At 42.1% G+C, this 16,428-nt stretch overlaps 2 protein-coding genes across 13 annotated transcripts in view; one reads left to right on the top strand and one right to left on the bottom strand.

Annotated features, from left to right (window-relative positions):
- Window positions 1-16,428, bottom strand: part of gng8 (guanine nucleotide binding protein (G protein), gamma 8) — a 757,718-nt gene that overhangs the window by 240,716 nt on the left and 500,574 nt on the right. The gene's annotated exons all lie outside the window — the stretch shown is intronic.
- Window positions 1-16,428, top strand: part of LOC119133288 (neurexin-2-like) — a 93,768-nt gene that overhangs the window by 57,565 nt on the left and 19,775 nt on the right. The window contains exon 1 of one of the 12 annotated variants that reach the window (XM_037268941.1): window positions 10,615-12,228. The exons of the other annotated variants lie outside the window; for them this stretch is intronic. Coding sequence (XP_037124836.1) covers window positions 11,904-12,228 — 325 coding nt within the window. The 5' untranslated portion in view covers window positions 10,615-11,903. Of the gene's footprint in view, window positions 1-10,614; window positions 12,229-16,428 lie in introns of those variants that run through there. 12 annotated transcript variants of the gene reach the window in all.

The following is a 16,428-nucleotide window of genomic DNA, read 5'->3' as shown; positions in this document are numbered from 1 at the left end:
TGGAAATAACAGTACATTCTTCACTTTTGGCACAAAGTGAAACCTTAAATACCAAAGATAACAAAGTTGTGTCATCCATCAGAAGCCCATGTAACAGAATTAAAATGTAACTCTCCCGTATGAGCCACTTAATACTGTTGTTGTTCGGAATTAACTCAATGGAAGCCATATTTGTTTGTTTAAACCAAAGATCTAAATATGAGGGGATAAGATCTCTTACGGCTTTAATGCACTATTTGTGAAGTGGCTCCTAATGACAAAATCCATCCACTCATCCATTTTCTCGAGCACTTGTGATTAGGGTGAGCTGGAGCCAATCCCAGCAATCTTTTGGCAAGAGGCGTGCGACACCTTCAACTGGCTGACAGCCAATCACAGTTAAGGGAAACGGCTCGTTATTCCGATCACGGCTCATAAATTATCATCATCGGTAAGTCTTTATTTAAAATCGAATTAACTCATTATTTCCCTGCAACCTTTGGACACTGCGTCCCTGATCGCCAGAGACTGATAGACTGATAGCTCATTAGTATGCAAACTGACACAGACACTGTTGTGCATGTTCAATAGATGAAGATAAACCAGAGCACCAGTTGTGTTTGGCTATGAGAATGTTGACAATTAGTCACACGGTTGCATGATTCACCGTCTAGAGTGGGAGTTCGGTCTTTATAAAGTGTTTGAAGAAAAATTACGACAATCAGCATTCATGTTTGCATGGTCGTCATATCGCCTCACACTAGATCAGAGGCGTCAAACTCATTTTTGTCACGAGCCGTATTGTAGTCATAGTTTGCCTCGGGGGGGCCATTATGACTGTCAATGTCTTCTATATACATACAGCACAACAGCTACACAACAAATTGATAACTAGTTTTGAAATCAGAGACTAGTAAAAACTGTTCAAATAGTTTAATAAAAAGATGAATGGTAATAAAAATTGCTAGCAATATCTCTATTTTTAAAAAGTGAAGACAATTTGTAATTTTTGTAATGACACAAAGTCGATGCAAAATTTGTCTTTGTGGGCCACATAAAATGATGTGGTGGACCGTATCTAGCCCCCGGGCCTTGAATTTGACACATTGTGCCCAAGACTGATTGGACGTATTTGTTGCCCATTTTGAACCACACCTCGGACAAAAGAGAATTCAGAATACTGCTGTAAAGCTTTCATGTTCATCTGTCCATAGTAAGGCAGATTGTCCATAACTGGAGAGATTTTAGTACCGCATCCTCTCAAGATGACTGCAAGAACACCACGCAGAATGCTCAATGAGATGAAGACAAATCTTTTGAAACACACGGAAATCATCTCTGTTGGGATGCACTATTGGCAAACTAGTTTGTGTGTGATGAGTGCAACAAAGGTCTTGTGTGGAGGGGAAAAAAAGAATCAAAACCTCATCCAACTATGGTTTAGGGGGATTGGGACTGCATTTCCGCCTCGGGTCGGATACATCGCTATCAAAATCCTTTTCAAGGAACACTGAGGTGGATTTAATTTGTATCGGTGGAACATAAACAGTAATTGCCACTGCCATGTTGCCTTGGGAAATGTGAAGAGTTAAAAAATTAATTCTCAATCCAGCAGAGATGTGTGAGAACAATTTTTGCCTTGATAAAAAGTCCTATTGTGAGCACTAATTAAAGACTCAGTCATTTTTTTAATTTTATCTTATGCCTGCGATCGAAGTGTCATCGTCACCCATCAGGCGAAATGCTCAAAATGCTCCAGTTGTTAAATGTGACTAGCAACTTGACGTGTAACTGTCAACATGGGTGGTTCTTCAGGCTAAAAATGTGTCTTGTGATAGCGCTTGTGATTCTCTGGCAGGTTGTGTCTGCAAGCCCCTCAGAAAAAGGGGCTTGGCGTGACAGTGTTGTTCTTCTTGGTGGTTTGCCGAAAAGCTACAGTAAAGCACAATAAGATTGCAGTCATAACATTGGCAAATGTGAAATTTTTTTCTTGATTTGAACGAATACATCTTCATTTCATTGTTTTTGCTAGAAATATAACTGGCATCGTCATTTCTTTAGGAATGTGTCGAGTGAATAATTGATGGAGAAGCCATTAAAAAGCATGCGGCGTGGTCTGCTCAAGCTGCAAACACTAGGCAGTGGCATGCCATTGAAATCCAACAATGAGGACTGATGGCGTTAGTATTTTCCTTTCTTCGCAGCAAGTGCTCTCTTCTCTTATTCAAGTTCTATCTTTTTTTGTGACATTGTGCACAAACGCATTGGAATGCAACAACATGGGAATACAGTGAACAGAAAATGTAAAAGAAAAATGCCCCTTCATTCCACAAAATTGTTTGATATTCAAGCACCAGTATTTTTTTGGGCCAATTTCTTTTCTACTGACTGGGGGATGCCCGTGGTCCTTGGTGATTTAAAAAAGAATTGTAGGAATTGAAAGATGTGCTTGTGAGAATTAGTCATGTTTTCTCAGACCCTTTGATACATTTACTAATACTTCACCATTGCAAAACATTTCATTTGTAAATGTCACTAGTTTTGTGGCGAATCGTACACTAAAAAAAAAAATAAGGTCAAAATCAAAATAGTTACAGGCTAATCTCTTTTGGGGGTATTTTTTTTTTTTCAGTCAGTGCCTCAGTGGTCACAAGTCTCACAACAACAATAAACATTTCAATGCACAGTAACGATAATATTAGCTTAGCTTTGTATAGCATCTTCCAAGCGACATTCAAGACTGACAATAGTGTGAATAGTTGTCTCTCAGCATTAGCACGCCAATCGTTACGTGTGAATGCATATAAGTGATATTTTCCAATAGCTATCACATAACAATCGCCTTGAGGTGATGCACGTCTCTCACGTTCAGCCATTAAATCCAACTAACACAACATGGCCTTCGCGTGGAAGCGTCTCTCAGCAATCACACCATCGCATCAACAGTGTACAAGCGGGGTCAAGCTTCACCAAGAGGCTCAGTGAGGGCTGTGGGTGTTCAGAAATGCAAAATAAACCAAATGCAAACAGGGTGTGCGGCTGTAGGCAGTAATCGCCTCACTTTTTCCTCCAAATAAGACCCCCCCCCAAATAATTGCCCCCTATAAAGAGCGCGCTGCAGTTGATACAAGCGAGCCGAGCAGGTGAACGCCCTCCGCCCTGCTCTGACTTCTCCCTCTGTGCCTCGCTTTCAGTGGGAACATGGCGCGTTTTACTTAACACCCACAACACGCAGCAGCTGAACCTCGGATAAATGGTGGTCTGTGCCAAAGCGCTCGCACCCCGCCCCCAGGGGGTCCAGGGCTTCCCGGTGGCTCCTGCAGGGGCTGTGCGGAAGGGGAGAAAGGTTACATTCAGTTTACATCATAAAGAGCAGACAGTGTGCGCACAAAGAGGCCCTCACATTGCGAGCTCCGCATCTGCCCGGTCGTCTTCCTTCGTACCCAAAAGTCGCACCGCCCTGCACGTGCTTGTTATGCATCATTTAGCCGCTGTTTCACCGGCATCTGCAAAACTCTCACGCCGATTTTGATGATCGAATTATAGAATTTAAGCATTTGGTGCTTTGTCACGACAGTGGCTTATAGCATACTGGGGCAAACCAAAGTATCATCTCATTTTGCCTCAGTCTATTCATTAATAGCAGTTGATTTTATATTTTATGTATAGAAAGCAATCTGGCGTTTTGAGTGAAAGAAACCCAGACACCACAATGAAAGTGCAAGCCTCTGCCAAGGCAACCTAGTTTCTCTCTTATTGCCATGGCAACCCTAACTGAGCAGCGTTAACCTTCCAAACAATGGATTACAATGCATTACTGCTAATCAAACATGTTCCTGTACAAGGACTCAAGCATTATCATAGCATGTATCTTTGCTTGCTAAAATTCCTCTTTTGGAACTTATTTCTCTGGTCTACCTCTGCCTGAATCCAAAAAGTGTTATTTTTGAACAAATGGAGGTTCCGTGACCGCTCTCGTGAACCTGCGAGGATGAAAAGGTAACGTCCTTGGTGAAGCTATAAAACATTTATCCACGATATTAAGATTTTATATTTAGTGGCGCAGATGTAGGCTGTAGCATTCTGTAGTGCTTTATAAACTAATGGTGTCCAAAAAAAAGGCCTTCTTGCTATCCATGCAAAGGTTTATTTTCTCTTAATTAGGTCACAAGTGTTTAGTTTCTAGATGGCTACTTGAGCTTATATTAAATCCATACGAATACTAATATAACACAAAATTCATACCATATAAAGCTTCAAACTGTTCTTTACAACAATATATTCTACGCGCCATCACTAGTCGAAACACATTTCTGATTAATATTGAATTTGTGGAATAAAACGAAGCAGAAAACAAACACCCATCCAGCTCAGGAGGGCGGCCATTTTACTACTTGCTGTTAAAAATAACATCACAGCGCCTTAGGACACAGGCAACAATGGTCACAGCTCACCTGTTTTCTGGGTTTGGTCATGGGATGTTCGCAAGCTGAGCCCTTAGGCTGGAAATTTCTAATAAGAAGCGGGGGGGAAAAAAAAACATGTGAATGCTGAGACATGCTGTCGCTGAGCTGAAATGTCAAATACAAATAAAAACAACAGCGACTCAAGTGACTCGAGCCAACCAGATCACTTCAGCGAGTGACCCGGAGTAACCCGAGTCTATGAAATGAACTGAGATTAACTCGGCTGTTGCTTTTGTACAATAATAAATCCAAAGAGCTTCACATTGATGCGTTGAAATTGAATTGAAATGACTTTAGATGGTACAGTCACCACAAAAAAAAAATAGACTCGGTGTACTCTGTGATTCGTCACGCAGGGCAGCAAGCTGTGTATAATAATAATATATAGTACCGTTGGGAAAAAAAAAAAAACGCCTTGTGACGGCTTCTTGTTTTTCTCCGGCAACTCTCCTTTCATTGCTTCATATCTCCTCTCTATTTGTCAGCTTCTTCTTCATGTTTCTGGCTCCCTCCCTGGTCACCGTGAAACAAATACTCAGCAGAGCAAAGCCAAGCTTAGGAAAAAAAAAAAAAAAAAAAAAAAAAAAAAAAAAAGAAAAACCTGCACATTTTTTTCTTTGCTCTCATTTCTTTCTGATCCAGTGTTCACTCACGTTCAGCTCCATTCAATGAATAATAAAAAGATTGGTTAAGCTTCCCTTGTGAATTGGCACGCCTATCCATACGTTTTATTTTCCTCTGGATTCAAAATTGCTGATGGTGTTTCTTTTCCGTCAGCTTTAATCACTTGGTTGTTCTCGAAACACAACGAGGGCTGTTGTTGATTGAGGAGCGCCACTCGACTTAACGCCGCATCCTCCAAAGGCAGCTGGGTTAACAAACAGTAAAGATAGCATGCTTTATTTAGGGTACATTCAACAAAACGCTTTCAATTGTGAATTTGCATTTTTTATTTTTCTTTCAGCCAGGCTGTTCTGCATCAGTTTGTATTCAACTGTTGTTTGGACATCTGGCCAAAAGAACCGCCTTGATGCTAGTTTTCCTCTCCACATTGTTGATTTTGCAACTGAAACCATGAGCCGGTCCTGGCCCAGTGCCATGGCTCTTATTCACACTGAACTTCTTCTAGAACAATCCCCAAGGATTGATTGGGAGGTGACCATGTGTAGGTAGTCAACGCATACACCAACACACCACTTGCTCAATCATGAGTCGCTTTGCTGGAGGCTGTGCCGTCCTCCATAGTGGAGGCTGTGTCTTTTCTTTCGTGGATCTTATTCCATGGCATTGTCTTCTTGGGTAGATCATGGTTTTTTTTCTAGTGAAGGTTTGTCTCCTATGGTAGAGTCTCAAAGTGAAGAATCTTGTGTTCTCTGTTGATATTCTTGTTGCATTGGATAATTTTGTCTAGAGTTATGTTCTTCTGTGGGAGAGGAACACATTGTTTTTTTTTTAAAGGTTTTAGTGAAACAATTTAAGGAATAATAGAATCGTTCTCAAGAGATTGAACGTCTTTCTCCCCAAATCTACCGTCTTGCTTTTGTGCTTGGCGAAATTGTCCGATAATTCCTTTTGTCAGGTGGAAAAAAGTGGATTCTCAGCAATGGGGGCAATGGTGCCATTCTTCTTTTCTTCCAGACGTGCTGAGGCTAGTCAGCTCAACTTAACAAGCAAATGGAGTCTATTCATGCCAGCGCCATGTGCAGCCAACAATGCAGAGCGCTGTCACAGGCGGTGCCTTTTTAGGAGGAAATGTGGGCCATGCAGTGGTGGCGGTGGCGTGTGTGGGGGGAAGAGGCCAAATATCATTTTAATTGAAGTGGCGAGGAGAGCTCGTCGCACATCTCCGGCAAATATTTTTCTCTCAGTAGTGGTAACTGCTCAATGAATTCTCCCCGTTGTCTTATTATTTGTTGTTGACGCCATGCGACTGTTTGTTTGTACAGTCGTGTGCAACCTGATGCTATAAGATTGCTGCATGTCTTTTGCTTCTGAGCACTTTCACAACCCCTTCCCCCCCCACCCCCCATGCCTGTCTCAAGCAGACTTATTTTAGGTGTTGTCGCTTTGAGCCTAATGAAATCAAGCAAACATCACAACTGCGGGCTATGCCTTTCAGAGCGTGCTGGCATTATGAGTAATTAATCTGAAAGTGCTATGATTAATCTTGCTACTTTACCGCCTCGGGTGAGACTGGATGTCGCTGAAAAAATCTCATCTAACAGATCCTCCTGAGAACAAACAGGGCAATTTAGATTTCTGAAGGCAGCGCTGCATGTCTTCTCACATTGCATCATTTTGAACGTTTGGTGCAAGGTAAGAAGGCCATTCCAGCCAATTGGTGCCATTTGCTTCTTGTAACACTAAAGCAAATGTATTTTATTTATTTTTTTGACTGAAACTTCTTATTTGAGTAACAGGACCTGTAACAGGACTAGTTTTTAGCACAGAATTTGCAAATACATGGCATTTATGATTATAGCTTGTTGTTACTAAACACAATAAAATGATAGGACTAAGCAAACATTTTGCCTCAAGAGCCGAAGACAAAAGTACAAAATGCAGTGCCGCTTTATAAAATCATATTAATTTAATATTTCCGACACTCAAATTGGCGACTTGAATGCGTGCGCATACGTACGCTATATGTGCAAATAATTTGATTATGTAAATGAGGACCGAACTGCCAAGCTCCTTTATAAATTGAAATTCCGTTCATATCTGCCTTCAGGCTAAATCTGACTCTGATGATTTTATTGTCTAGAACTGCAATGATGACAGATTCTGAAGAATCACATGATAAATGCCTTGAATAATTTGAATTCTTTGAAAAAAAAAACAATCGAATGAGGAGTTTGTTGATTGGCTGTGCTGTGACTTGTCAAATAGCCAATGATGAGCCAAGGTTACACTCGTCTTTGCACAGAGCCGTCAAGTGATGAATGCAAACCACTCGTGCTCGACAGCTCTCACCAAGATGTCATCGCTGATGCTCACGAGCTTTGAGAAGCTGACTGTCGGAGTTTTGGTCTATAAATCATCTTCCTCAACTTGTGCAACACAGCTCTGGTGGATCCTTGTTTTCTGTTCAGTTCAGCTTTGGCTATTTTATAACCGTCTAGAATTAACATCGGTTGGCGCTTCGGCTGTAATTGACACTGACTTTTCCATTGACGTCATTAGAGGATTATTTTCTGTTCTTGTATCATTTCATTTTCACACTGAAAAGTCACTGCAACCCTGTATTAACATTTAAAGAAGTACAGACAAAATGAGAACGGTGTTCAATTAAAAGTTAGAAAAAAGGGAGCAGGAAAAGTTCTCCAAACCAACACTTGCTAAATGTACTATGGCATTGCAATTCCGTTTTGTCAACGGATTTAAAATGCACTTTGTATGTTTATATCCATCCATCCATTTGTTTATTTATTTATTTTTGCTGTTTTGGTGGTTTTCCCTTTACACCCAATTTTCTGACTTGGATGTGGTCTATTTTTGGTGTTAGCATAAAAAAAAAAACAATAATTGTTTTCTTTTATAGAAAGACCTCTGGTGCTGTTATTTGGGGAACACCTCAAATTAGGAAACGTCAAACGTCTGCCAAGGTTGAATTATGAAACAATAGTGAAGAGGCAAAATGTCAAATCTGTATGATAGCTGTCAGTTACTCTGATGACCTCCGTCTAGGGGAAAATATATTGGCAGTTTTCTCAAAGTTGAAATTGCCAGCTCCACTCTGTGAATCAAGACACATTTCAAGTCACATGTCGGTTTTATCTGGATTGTCATGGGCTCTTTCGCCCATAAAACTGCCTCGTTAATTTAGTTTACAGTAAACTAACAAACAGCGATCAAAAACAGACAAATGCGTTGAAATTTGCCATCAATCCGAGTGATGTATTTTAATTATGCAAGCTGATAAATTTGGTGCAGGCTTTTGTCATTGTAGAATGTGAAGCCGGAATCTTTCTCTGTTCTTCTGGTGCAATCAGCGTCTCTGGCCCACAGTGCCCCACCTCCCCCCCCAGCATGAGTAATAGCCTGCGTCGACTTCTTGTCACCGTGTGAGGTGGTGCCGCATGGCTCGCCTCTGTCCTCCTGTTTCCACGCGTGTCCTTTCAAGCGGCTCGGCAATCCCAAGCTGATATCTATATCGACCGTGATTTAGCTGATACAGCTGCAGTCCCTCTTCCGCTTCTCCCTTCTGCCTCAATCTTCCATCTCCCTCCCATACCACTTCTATTGTCGATAATGTGTTCATCTCTCAAGTGTCGGTGTATTCCAATTCACCCTATCATCTCCTTCCCCACCTCCGACGTCGAAAGAAACAAAATGGGTTCCTAGAAACTGTCTGGATTTGTCTGAACCGGTATCAGTCATTGCTAAGAATAAGTCCTGCATGGCTGAGCGACACGAGAGCTGCAGAGCTGTTTTTTCCGAGGCCTGACTTGTGTACAGATAGGAGGTGAACATGTCGGAAAAACATTGCGGCTAATTGATTAGGCCAGCTCAAGCAGCGAACACCATTTTGTGAAATAATTACACTGTCACAAATGAGGCCGCAATGGGAGGTGTATTATATCGTTTTTTTGGGAACACGACACTATAGGAATGATAAAATTGGAGCAAATAGCCAGATGAGGTATCTGTATCAGAATTGTTTTGGAGTGTTTCTGTGGGAATTTATTTGTCATGAGGTCACTGGGAGCAGTTGGACTTCACCTGGAAGGTAGTTGAGGTCGGGGCTCTCGAGTTGTTTTCATAACAAAGTCGAACCGGCGTGACTTTATAGACCTTGAAGAAAAGAAATTGGAAATATAAAATGGCCCTTGTTAAGCCAGCACACGGCACTGAGGCAATAAGCGCTTGTTGCATTTTGCTCGGTGATGAGCATTTGCTTCCTCGACTTACGACAAAATTCTGTTGATCCCAACATTTTCTTTTCAATGATGGACGACCGTATTTTCCGCACTATAAGGCGCACCTAAAAACCTCCAATTTTCTCAAAAGCCGACAGTGCGCCTTATAATCCGGTGCGCCTTATATATGGACCAATATGGATTCGTGGATGAGGACTAATTTATTAAAGTAAGCTTTACGTGTTTATTTTGTGTGTTGTGTGATATTAACATTTGAGCAACGTTGAGTTATTGATATATTGTTATTGTGTTCACTATTTCGAGTGTTACTATATTGTGATTGCATTAACGTTTGAGCAACGTTGTTATTTATTCTATGCGCCTTATAATCCGGTGCGCCTTATATATGAACAAAGTTTTAAAATGGGCCATTCATTGAAGGTGCGCCTTATAATCCGGTGCGCCTTATAGTGCGGAAAATACGGTAATTCTTTGTGTCCTTAACCCGCCTGACCTCTTCCCGAAATTTGAGCATAACTGCTGAATGCTGTTGTTTTTTCCAAGGGGCACCGTGGATTGTGCCCTCCAAATTCCAAACGACCCCGTGAAGATATGCCACGAGCCGAAATAGTAATGCAAGCAATACTTTTGATGGATGTTGCAGCGCCTGCGAGATAGCAAAAACTTTATTGCACTTGTGAAGTTTTCTAATGAATCACACTATTTGTTGTCCGTGCGATGTTGCGGGTGATATATTAAACGTAGCAATGCGCATCAGACAGCAAGCGTTCTTACTTACTTCGCCGCTCCAGGGAGCGAGCCCAATCCTGACTAATGAATTGGACGAGGCGTTTCCCGATACTTTTCCCGAGTTGTAGTCATATTGAAGGAACCACTGCATTGACAAACCGCTGTAGCCCCGAAGCTCGGATCATGTATCTTTTTCTCACTGCAGGTGTTTACAGCTCTCGGATTGTATTATGAGCTGCGTGGTATGAAATTGTCAAGAATTTCCGTGTCCATCACGCAGGCCTGTTGTAGCTCTGGGTGTTAACAGCGTGTCCACATCAGCGGCCCCGTGTTGGCTTCTGTAACAGCTCTGACAGCTCACCTAAATCAAGCTCCTCCTCTGCAGTATGATTCCTGCGTGTTACTGCCAGGACCTGCAAGCTGTGTATTTATTCACACAACCCATTTCCTTGCCTCACTATCTGCCACCCCCCCACCTCACCAATGCCCCCCCCACTCTCAATGCCGTGTGTTGTGGCCACCCCCTTCTCTTCCTGCCTCTCCCTCCCGCTCATCCTTGGCCCCCACCCCCCCTGGGGGCCCCTCCCTCCTCCGCTCAGACTCGCTTTTCAGACACACACAAACACACAGCCTGACAACAAACAGTACGCCTCAAGAAGATGCTCTTGTGTGGAGTTATTATTAGAACTCCAAACTGTTTTTGTTTTTTCACGAGGCTTCAGGCTGTCCTGGAGTTTGCTCATCTCGGACTCCTGGTGATAAATTAGTGTTTTTTTGTTTTGTTTTTAATCAGCATCCTTTTTTTTTTTTGTGCAACGCAGCATCCTGAGCTCATTCATCTCGTGTTGTAGAAGCTCAATCCACGCAGTTGTCAGGTTAAAAACGAGGCAGCGGCGCAGACCTGCCATAGATGAGGTAACTGGAGAGGGAAGCGGAGCAGCAGCAGCAGCATGAGGAGAATGCAGCAGTAATCTTTGCTGCATGAGACTGAGCAGGTGGAGCACCAGAGGAGGAAGGAACGGCAGCATCCCGGCGCGTCTCGCTCACTCGCTGGGAATTTCGCCGCATCCTCCGAGGGAGCCGCTGAGGGAGGGAGATAGCGACTCATTTATTTATTTTTCTGGATTTTCCTCCCTTTACTGCGCCGCTGCAGATGTCGCTCGCTCTCTTGCTCCATCTATAGCTCATCTAGCGCCCTCATCCCATCCCCTCCTCCTCCTCCATCCTAGCCTCCTCCCTCCTTTCCTCCTTTGCTGTGCATCAGTGGCTGAAGGGGAGGCAATGTGCTGGTTCCCGCATCGTCTCTAGTCGTCAGCATCTTTACTCATGCCCTTATTTTTATCCAGCGGTCCATTTGGCTTTGTGAAATGATCCGTTTTCCCACGGACGCGTGTGATGTCTGCGGTGGAGTGGCGCTCGTCTTAGTGGGCAGGCTCAGCTGCCCTCCAGCTCTACCTGTGGGCGATGGAGACTTTCACGGCGATTCTTATCGCATCCAGCTCGGTCCTGCTGCCACGTCTCACGCCTAGATGTTTCCTTTTCTAAGGCGGCATGCCTCTTTAGTTGGATCCTTCTTTTGGTTTGGATGTGCGCTTTCCCCGACGCCTTGGATATCCCGCTGTCAAAACGATGCCGCTGGATGCTTTTTAATGCTGCGCAGGAGACACCTTGCTGTGGGAGAATGTTAGGATAAGTTTGCAGGAAAGCAGGCAGTTGGATGTGCTTTGATGCAATTCATATTTAGGTTACTTTTATCACACGTTGAAGGGGATTTTTCTTTTTATCATCTGCTGCCAAGTCCCCGAGCCTGCAAAGGGATTATAAAACGCAATGTCCTCGATTCTCTGAGATGCCCTGTGGTCTTCTAGTGGGACTCCAAAAGACCAAAACGTGGACAAGTGGCGGGTCTTGGGCCCATGCGGAAGTGATGGGTAGACTCTTGGCACCCCCCCTTGGGAGGACCTGTTCAGGCTGGAGCCTTAGCATGGGCCTAAGTTACTGTTCCAGGCTGGCCCTCTGGTTGGCCTTGATTATCGTGCTGCCCATCCAAACCGGAACGGCACGTGTGTCTTCTAGTCTCAGCACCACGCACCACGTCCACCATTTCCACAACAAGCATGGCACTGTTCCCATTGCCATCAACAGGATGCCCTTTCTCACCAGAGGGGGCCATGGTAAGACATATGTCATTTATGCAGCATTTTTGGCGGCAAAAAAAAAAAAATGTTGAGCTTTCATACTGGATAATTATATGCTGCATGTGCTGCAGCTCGTGCATGATTAAACACTCTGTAAGCACATCAACATCTCATCAGTCGCGCTTCCCCAATGTCGCCTTGCGCCAACCCTGCCGCCGAGCAGAATCAATTGTGGCCTGTTTGTGTTGTCACATCACAGATGAAGCGTTTTTTTTGTTTGAGGAACTCAATTACAGCAAAGTATGCTCTTTGTGCAGCTGAAGGCTGTTAAGAAATGACCTATCCTCTACAATTAACATCAATCTGACGGGGCTTCTCAAAATCGCTCGACTCAAAGCTAGCAGAGCCCCTTTCCAGATTGCACTTTGAAACGCTCACTTTTATGTCCCGTAAAATAAAAAACCCCAGTGGATTTGTCGTCGTTTTCAACGGAACAAATTTGTCAGCCTTTATTAAAAAAAAAAAAAAAAAGGGGGGGTGCTCAAAATGTGATAAATTACATCAGCGCTATTATCACAGCTAAATGGTTATGGATGGGGGATTTTACAGGTCAGGCAAAGCTCATGATCAAGCCGACCTGAAAAAAAAAAACACTTCAAAGAACTCACTGATAAATTTTCAATTACGCTTATTGCAGGCTTGCTGCTGCTTCCTCTGAAGGACTCTGCATGCTTCACAGCAACGACTTTGCTTGAGTGCAACACAAATGCTTTGCTTTAGAATCCACAGCTCATCATAATGTTTGAAATTTGAAAAGGATTTGTCATTTTTACATCTAAGTGTCAAACTTGGTGAATTAGCATTAAAAAGCTTCCTTAAGCAAAGAGTACATTCCTGCCAGTCGTTGCAACCCTTGGTTTGAAACCATTTTATTCTCTGAATGGAACACCAGAGTTAACATTTTCCACTGACTGACAGGTTGATAGAAGCATAGCTGCACTAAAAGATTATGCAATGAGGCAATTACTTTAAAATTCACTTTCAGTGTCGTTGAACAAAAAAAAAAAATCACACATAAAGCACAAAATGATTCCACTGTGCACAGACCATTACAACCTGCTGCCAGCCTTCACTTAACGTCGGTCTATAAAGGTTAAAAGTCCATATCTAGCTAGTAATGGAAATATACTTTCCATTTGTCCAAAAACGACACGACCTGAGTGCACTAGATAATAAAATGTCCATCCATTGAGAAGGTTACCATGATAACGGGAGAATATCTCAAATCAGCCAAATAGCAACGGGATTTGTGCCAACCTAAATCTGAAATGACTCTCGATACAAATGTGACAGACAAAATCGGTGAAGAGACTCAGCATCATTTGAGGACATTGAGGAGACAGCTACAGGTTGTGTGACCTCTAAATGTTCACATTCTCAAATATTCCACATTTTTCTCCCTCTCTGGATTCCCTCCAACGTTGTCACGTATTAGTGCCTACTTTTTATTGCTGATCCAAATTCCTGAGGTCATTGCAGTGGTGCGTTATCACCCTCAAGTAGTTGGGGCCTCTTGACATCAGTGTTGCTTCACGGCTGTCATTACGCAGTTTTTTGCTGAGCTAACCTCTTCCCACTTGGACTGTAAAAGACTTGACCATGCTATGACTCCCTGTGTGGTGGACCACATACGCGCTCCACTGGAACTCAGCATGGATTGGCCTGTAGGTGACCTCATCTTCGTGCTTCCAACACCCCCCCACATGCTGACACTCAGTGGAATTATTCCACACATTCTTGGAACAAACTGCTACAAGCAGACAGTTGAGCAACTTGGGGGAAATGGCTTTTGGGGAGCCTTTCAGGGTAAGCACAAAACGAATTGAATAGAAAGCATGTCATCTTCAATTTATTTTCTTTCTGCCGGAGCTGTAAGAAAGAAAGAAAATATATCAAATGTGGACACGGGAGATAAAAGGTACGAAAAGACACTATTTATTCCAGGTAATATTGTACGTTTCCCCAGGCAGCAATTTAAAAAAGAAAAACTCCAAACAAAATAACATGTTAAAAAAAAAAAAGAATTGTGCTATATTACTAAGTCTTCTTTTTTATCAGAGAGGATAAGTAGAAAAAGAAATGACACAACACGGTGTGATATTCAACAGACAGGGAAAACAAGTTTGAAAAAAAATCTCGGCTTGTTGTGCTATTTTATTATATCTTATTATCGGAATTACTTTAGACAACTGCCTGGCAAGTAAATATAAGTGTAAAATAAAAGGAACATTTGACCGAAATAAAATGGTACATTTGCTGTTATGGAAAAGAAATTGTAATAAATGTAAGAGCTACATTTAAAAAAAAAACATATCACATATAAACAACAAGCTTTTTATGTTGGTGAATTGCTGCGGCACTGCAATGACTCTGAAATGAGTTTCACCAAAGGAATATGAATGATATCAACAATCCGTTGAGGAGAGCGCTTTTGCAAATTGGATAAAAAAGTCTCGACAAGGTCATCACATTATCTTGTGCTTTTAATTGTGAGGATGGTGTTTTGTTGCTTTTCTCTTAAAATGCAGACGAGCTCGCTTCTTTTGGTTAAGGCATTAGCATCTCAACAGATGTGTGGGGGATGACTCCAAGCATGAATATATTCCACCACAGGCATGAACACATGAAATTGACTTGAGGTGTGATGCATGAGTGGTGGTCTATTTAAAGGCGTTTGGGAAAGGTTGCATGTGTTTTATATTCAAGCACATTATGCTGTTTGCAGCTGAGTTGGAGAGACAAGAACAGAATTTTAAATCACATCTCAGTGTCTCCATAAGCTGCTGTGATATTGGTCTTTTTTTTTTGCAGAGGATAAAGAATATATGCCAGTGAATATTGTTACGGTGTCTGTCTATATGTGCAGCTGCACCTTTTGTGTTCAAGTATCAAACCAATGGACTTTTCTAAAGCAGTTATGATGTTGTTTTAAAAATTTTGTTATGTTTAGTCTGACAGTAAACTTCAGATGGGAGTGGCAATAAACAGCTAGAAGAACTGTTCACCATCTGCCAAACTATCCTTGCCCTAGAAAAGGGGACTCAGTAGAGACCTTCCCCAAACAGTACTCATTTGTAGATATCAACCGCTCTGAAGCCTGAATCTTGTCATTTTATGCTAGATTTGTTGAGAAATTAAAGATTCAAAAATCAGGATTTGCATGTTTATAGGTGGAGAACATTGAATTGGTTCTGCTATGATGCAATACGGCAAGATAATAAACTAAACATGGCTTCCAGCATTTAAAACATGGGCATATCAGGTGTGTCGTTAAAATAAAAAAATATTCTGATGCACTCCAGGGAAATGTCTTGTATCTGAAATGTCGACTGAGGTCTGGCATTTGCATTAATGAGGACGATTAAGAGGCTGGCCTATTACAATAAAAGAGGACTAGGATTATGTTTGCTTTGGCTGAAAGGGAGAGCAGTGCAAGATTTTTTTTTCCCTTCAAGCCTACAAGATGTACTGTCGAAGGCACAAAGAGTATATACTAGGTTGTCCTTTCTCACCAAAGGCAACATTTTCAAACCATTTTGACGAAACCCCCTCGTGGCCCTTGATGCATCAGTAGGTGAACAAGCAGACAGTGTAAAAGCACGGAGAGTACTATCCAAATTAAATTTGACATTTTTGTCTGCTAGTTAGAGGTCATTTTATTTTATTGTTATTTCCTTTGCAGACAATTGGCTATGCTGCGCCAGCCGCATTTATAGTAAAAAATAAAAATCTCATAAAAACAATAATAAAATAGAGGGGGGGAAAAAATTATGTGAGATAAGGGGAGACTCCTGTGTTCCAATAAAAGTAAATATTAAATCCCTTATCAATTGCAACGCAGCATCTCGGGATTTCATTTTTACAGGCTAAAAAGTGAAGTTTAGGAGTATGTTAACATGATTATCAAAGCACATCCTTTGAGTGTTTGCACCTAACAGATATGACCCCAAACAATCATTTTGCTATTACGCAGCCAAGGTTTGTGGACCAGCCACATCATCTTATCAGATCTTCCGTGGAGCCCTTAATTGAAGAACTCGATGTGCTTCGCCAAGGCCACTTTCTTACTCCGTCGTTTCCAGTGACTAGCATATGTCCTCTCTGTCAGGCTTCAGGCTGAACTATTCATTTTCATCATTTCACTGAGCCAAATTTAATAGAGCGTGAAAGACGTGG

Source organism: Syngnathus acus, chromosome 14, assembly GCF_901709675.1.
Source record: "Syngnathus acus chromosome 14, fSynAcu1.2, whole genome shotgun sequence".
Classification (NCBI taxonomy): domain Eukaryota; kingdom Metazoa; phylum Chordata; class Actinopteri; order Syngnathiformes; family Syngnathidae; genus Syngnathus; species Syngnathus acus.
The sequence above is the reverse complement of the archived record's forward strand: the minus strand, read 5'-3'. Positions and strand labels throughout refer to the sequence as shown.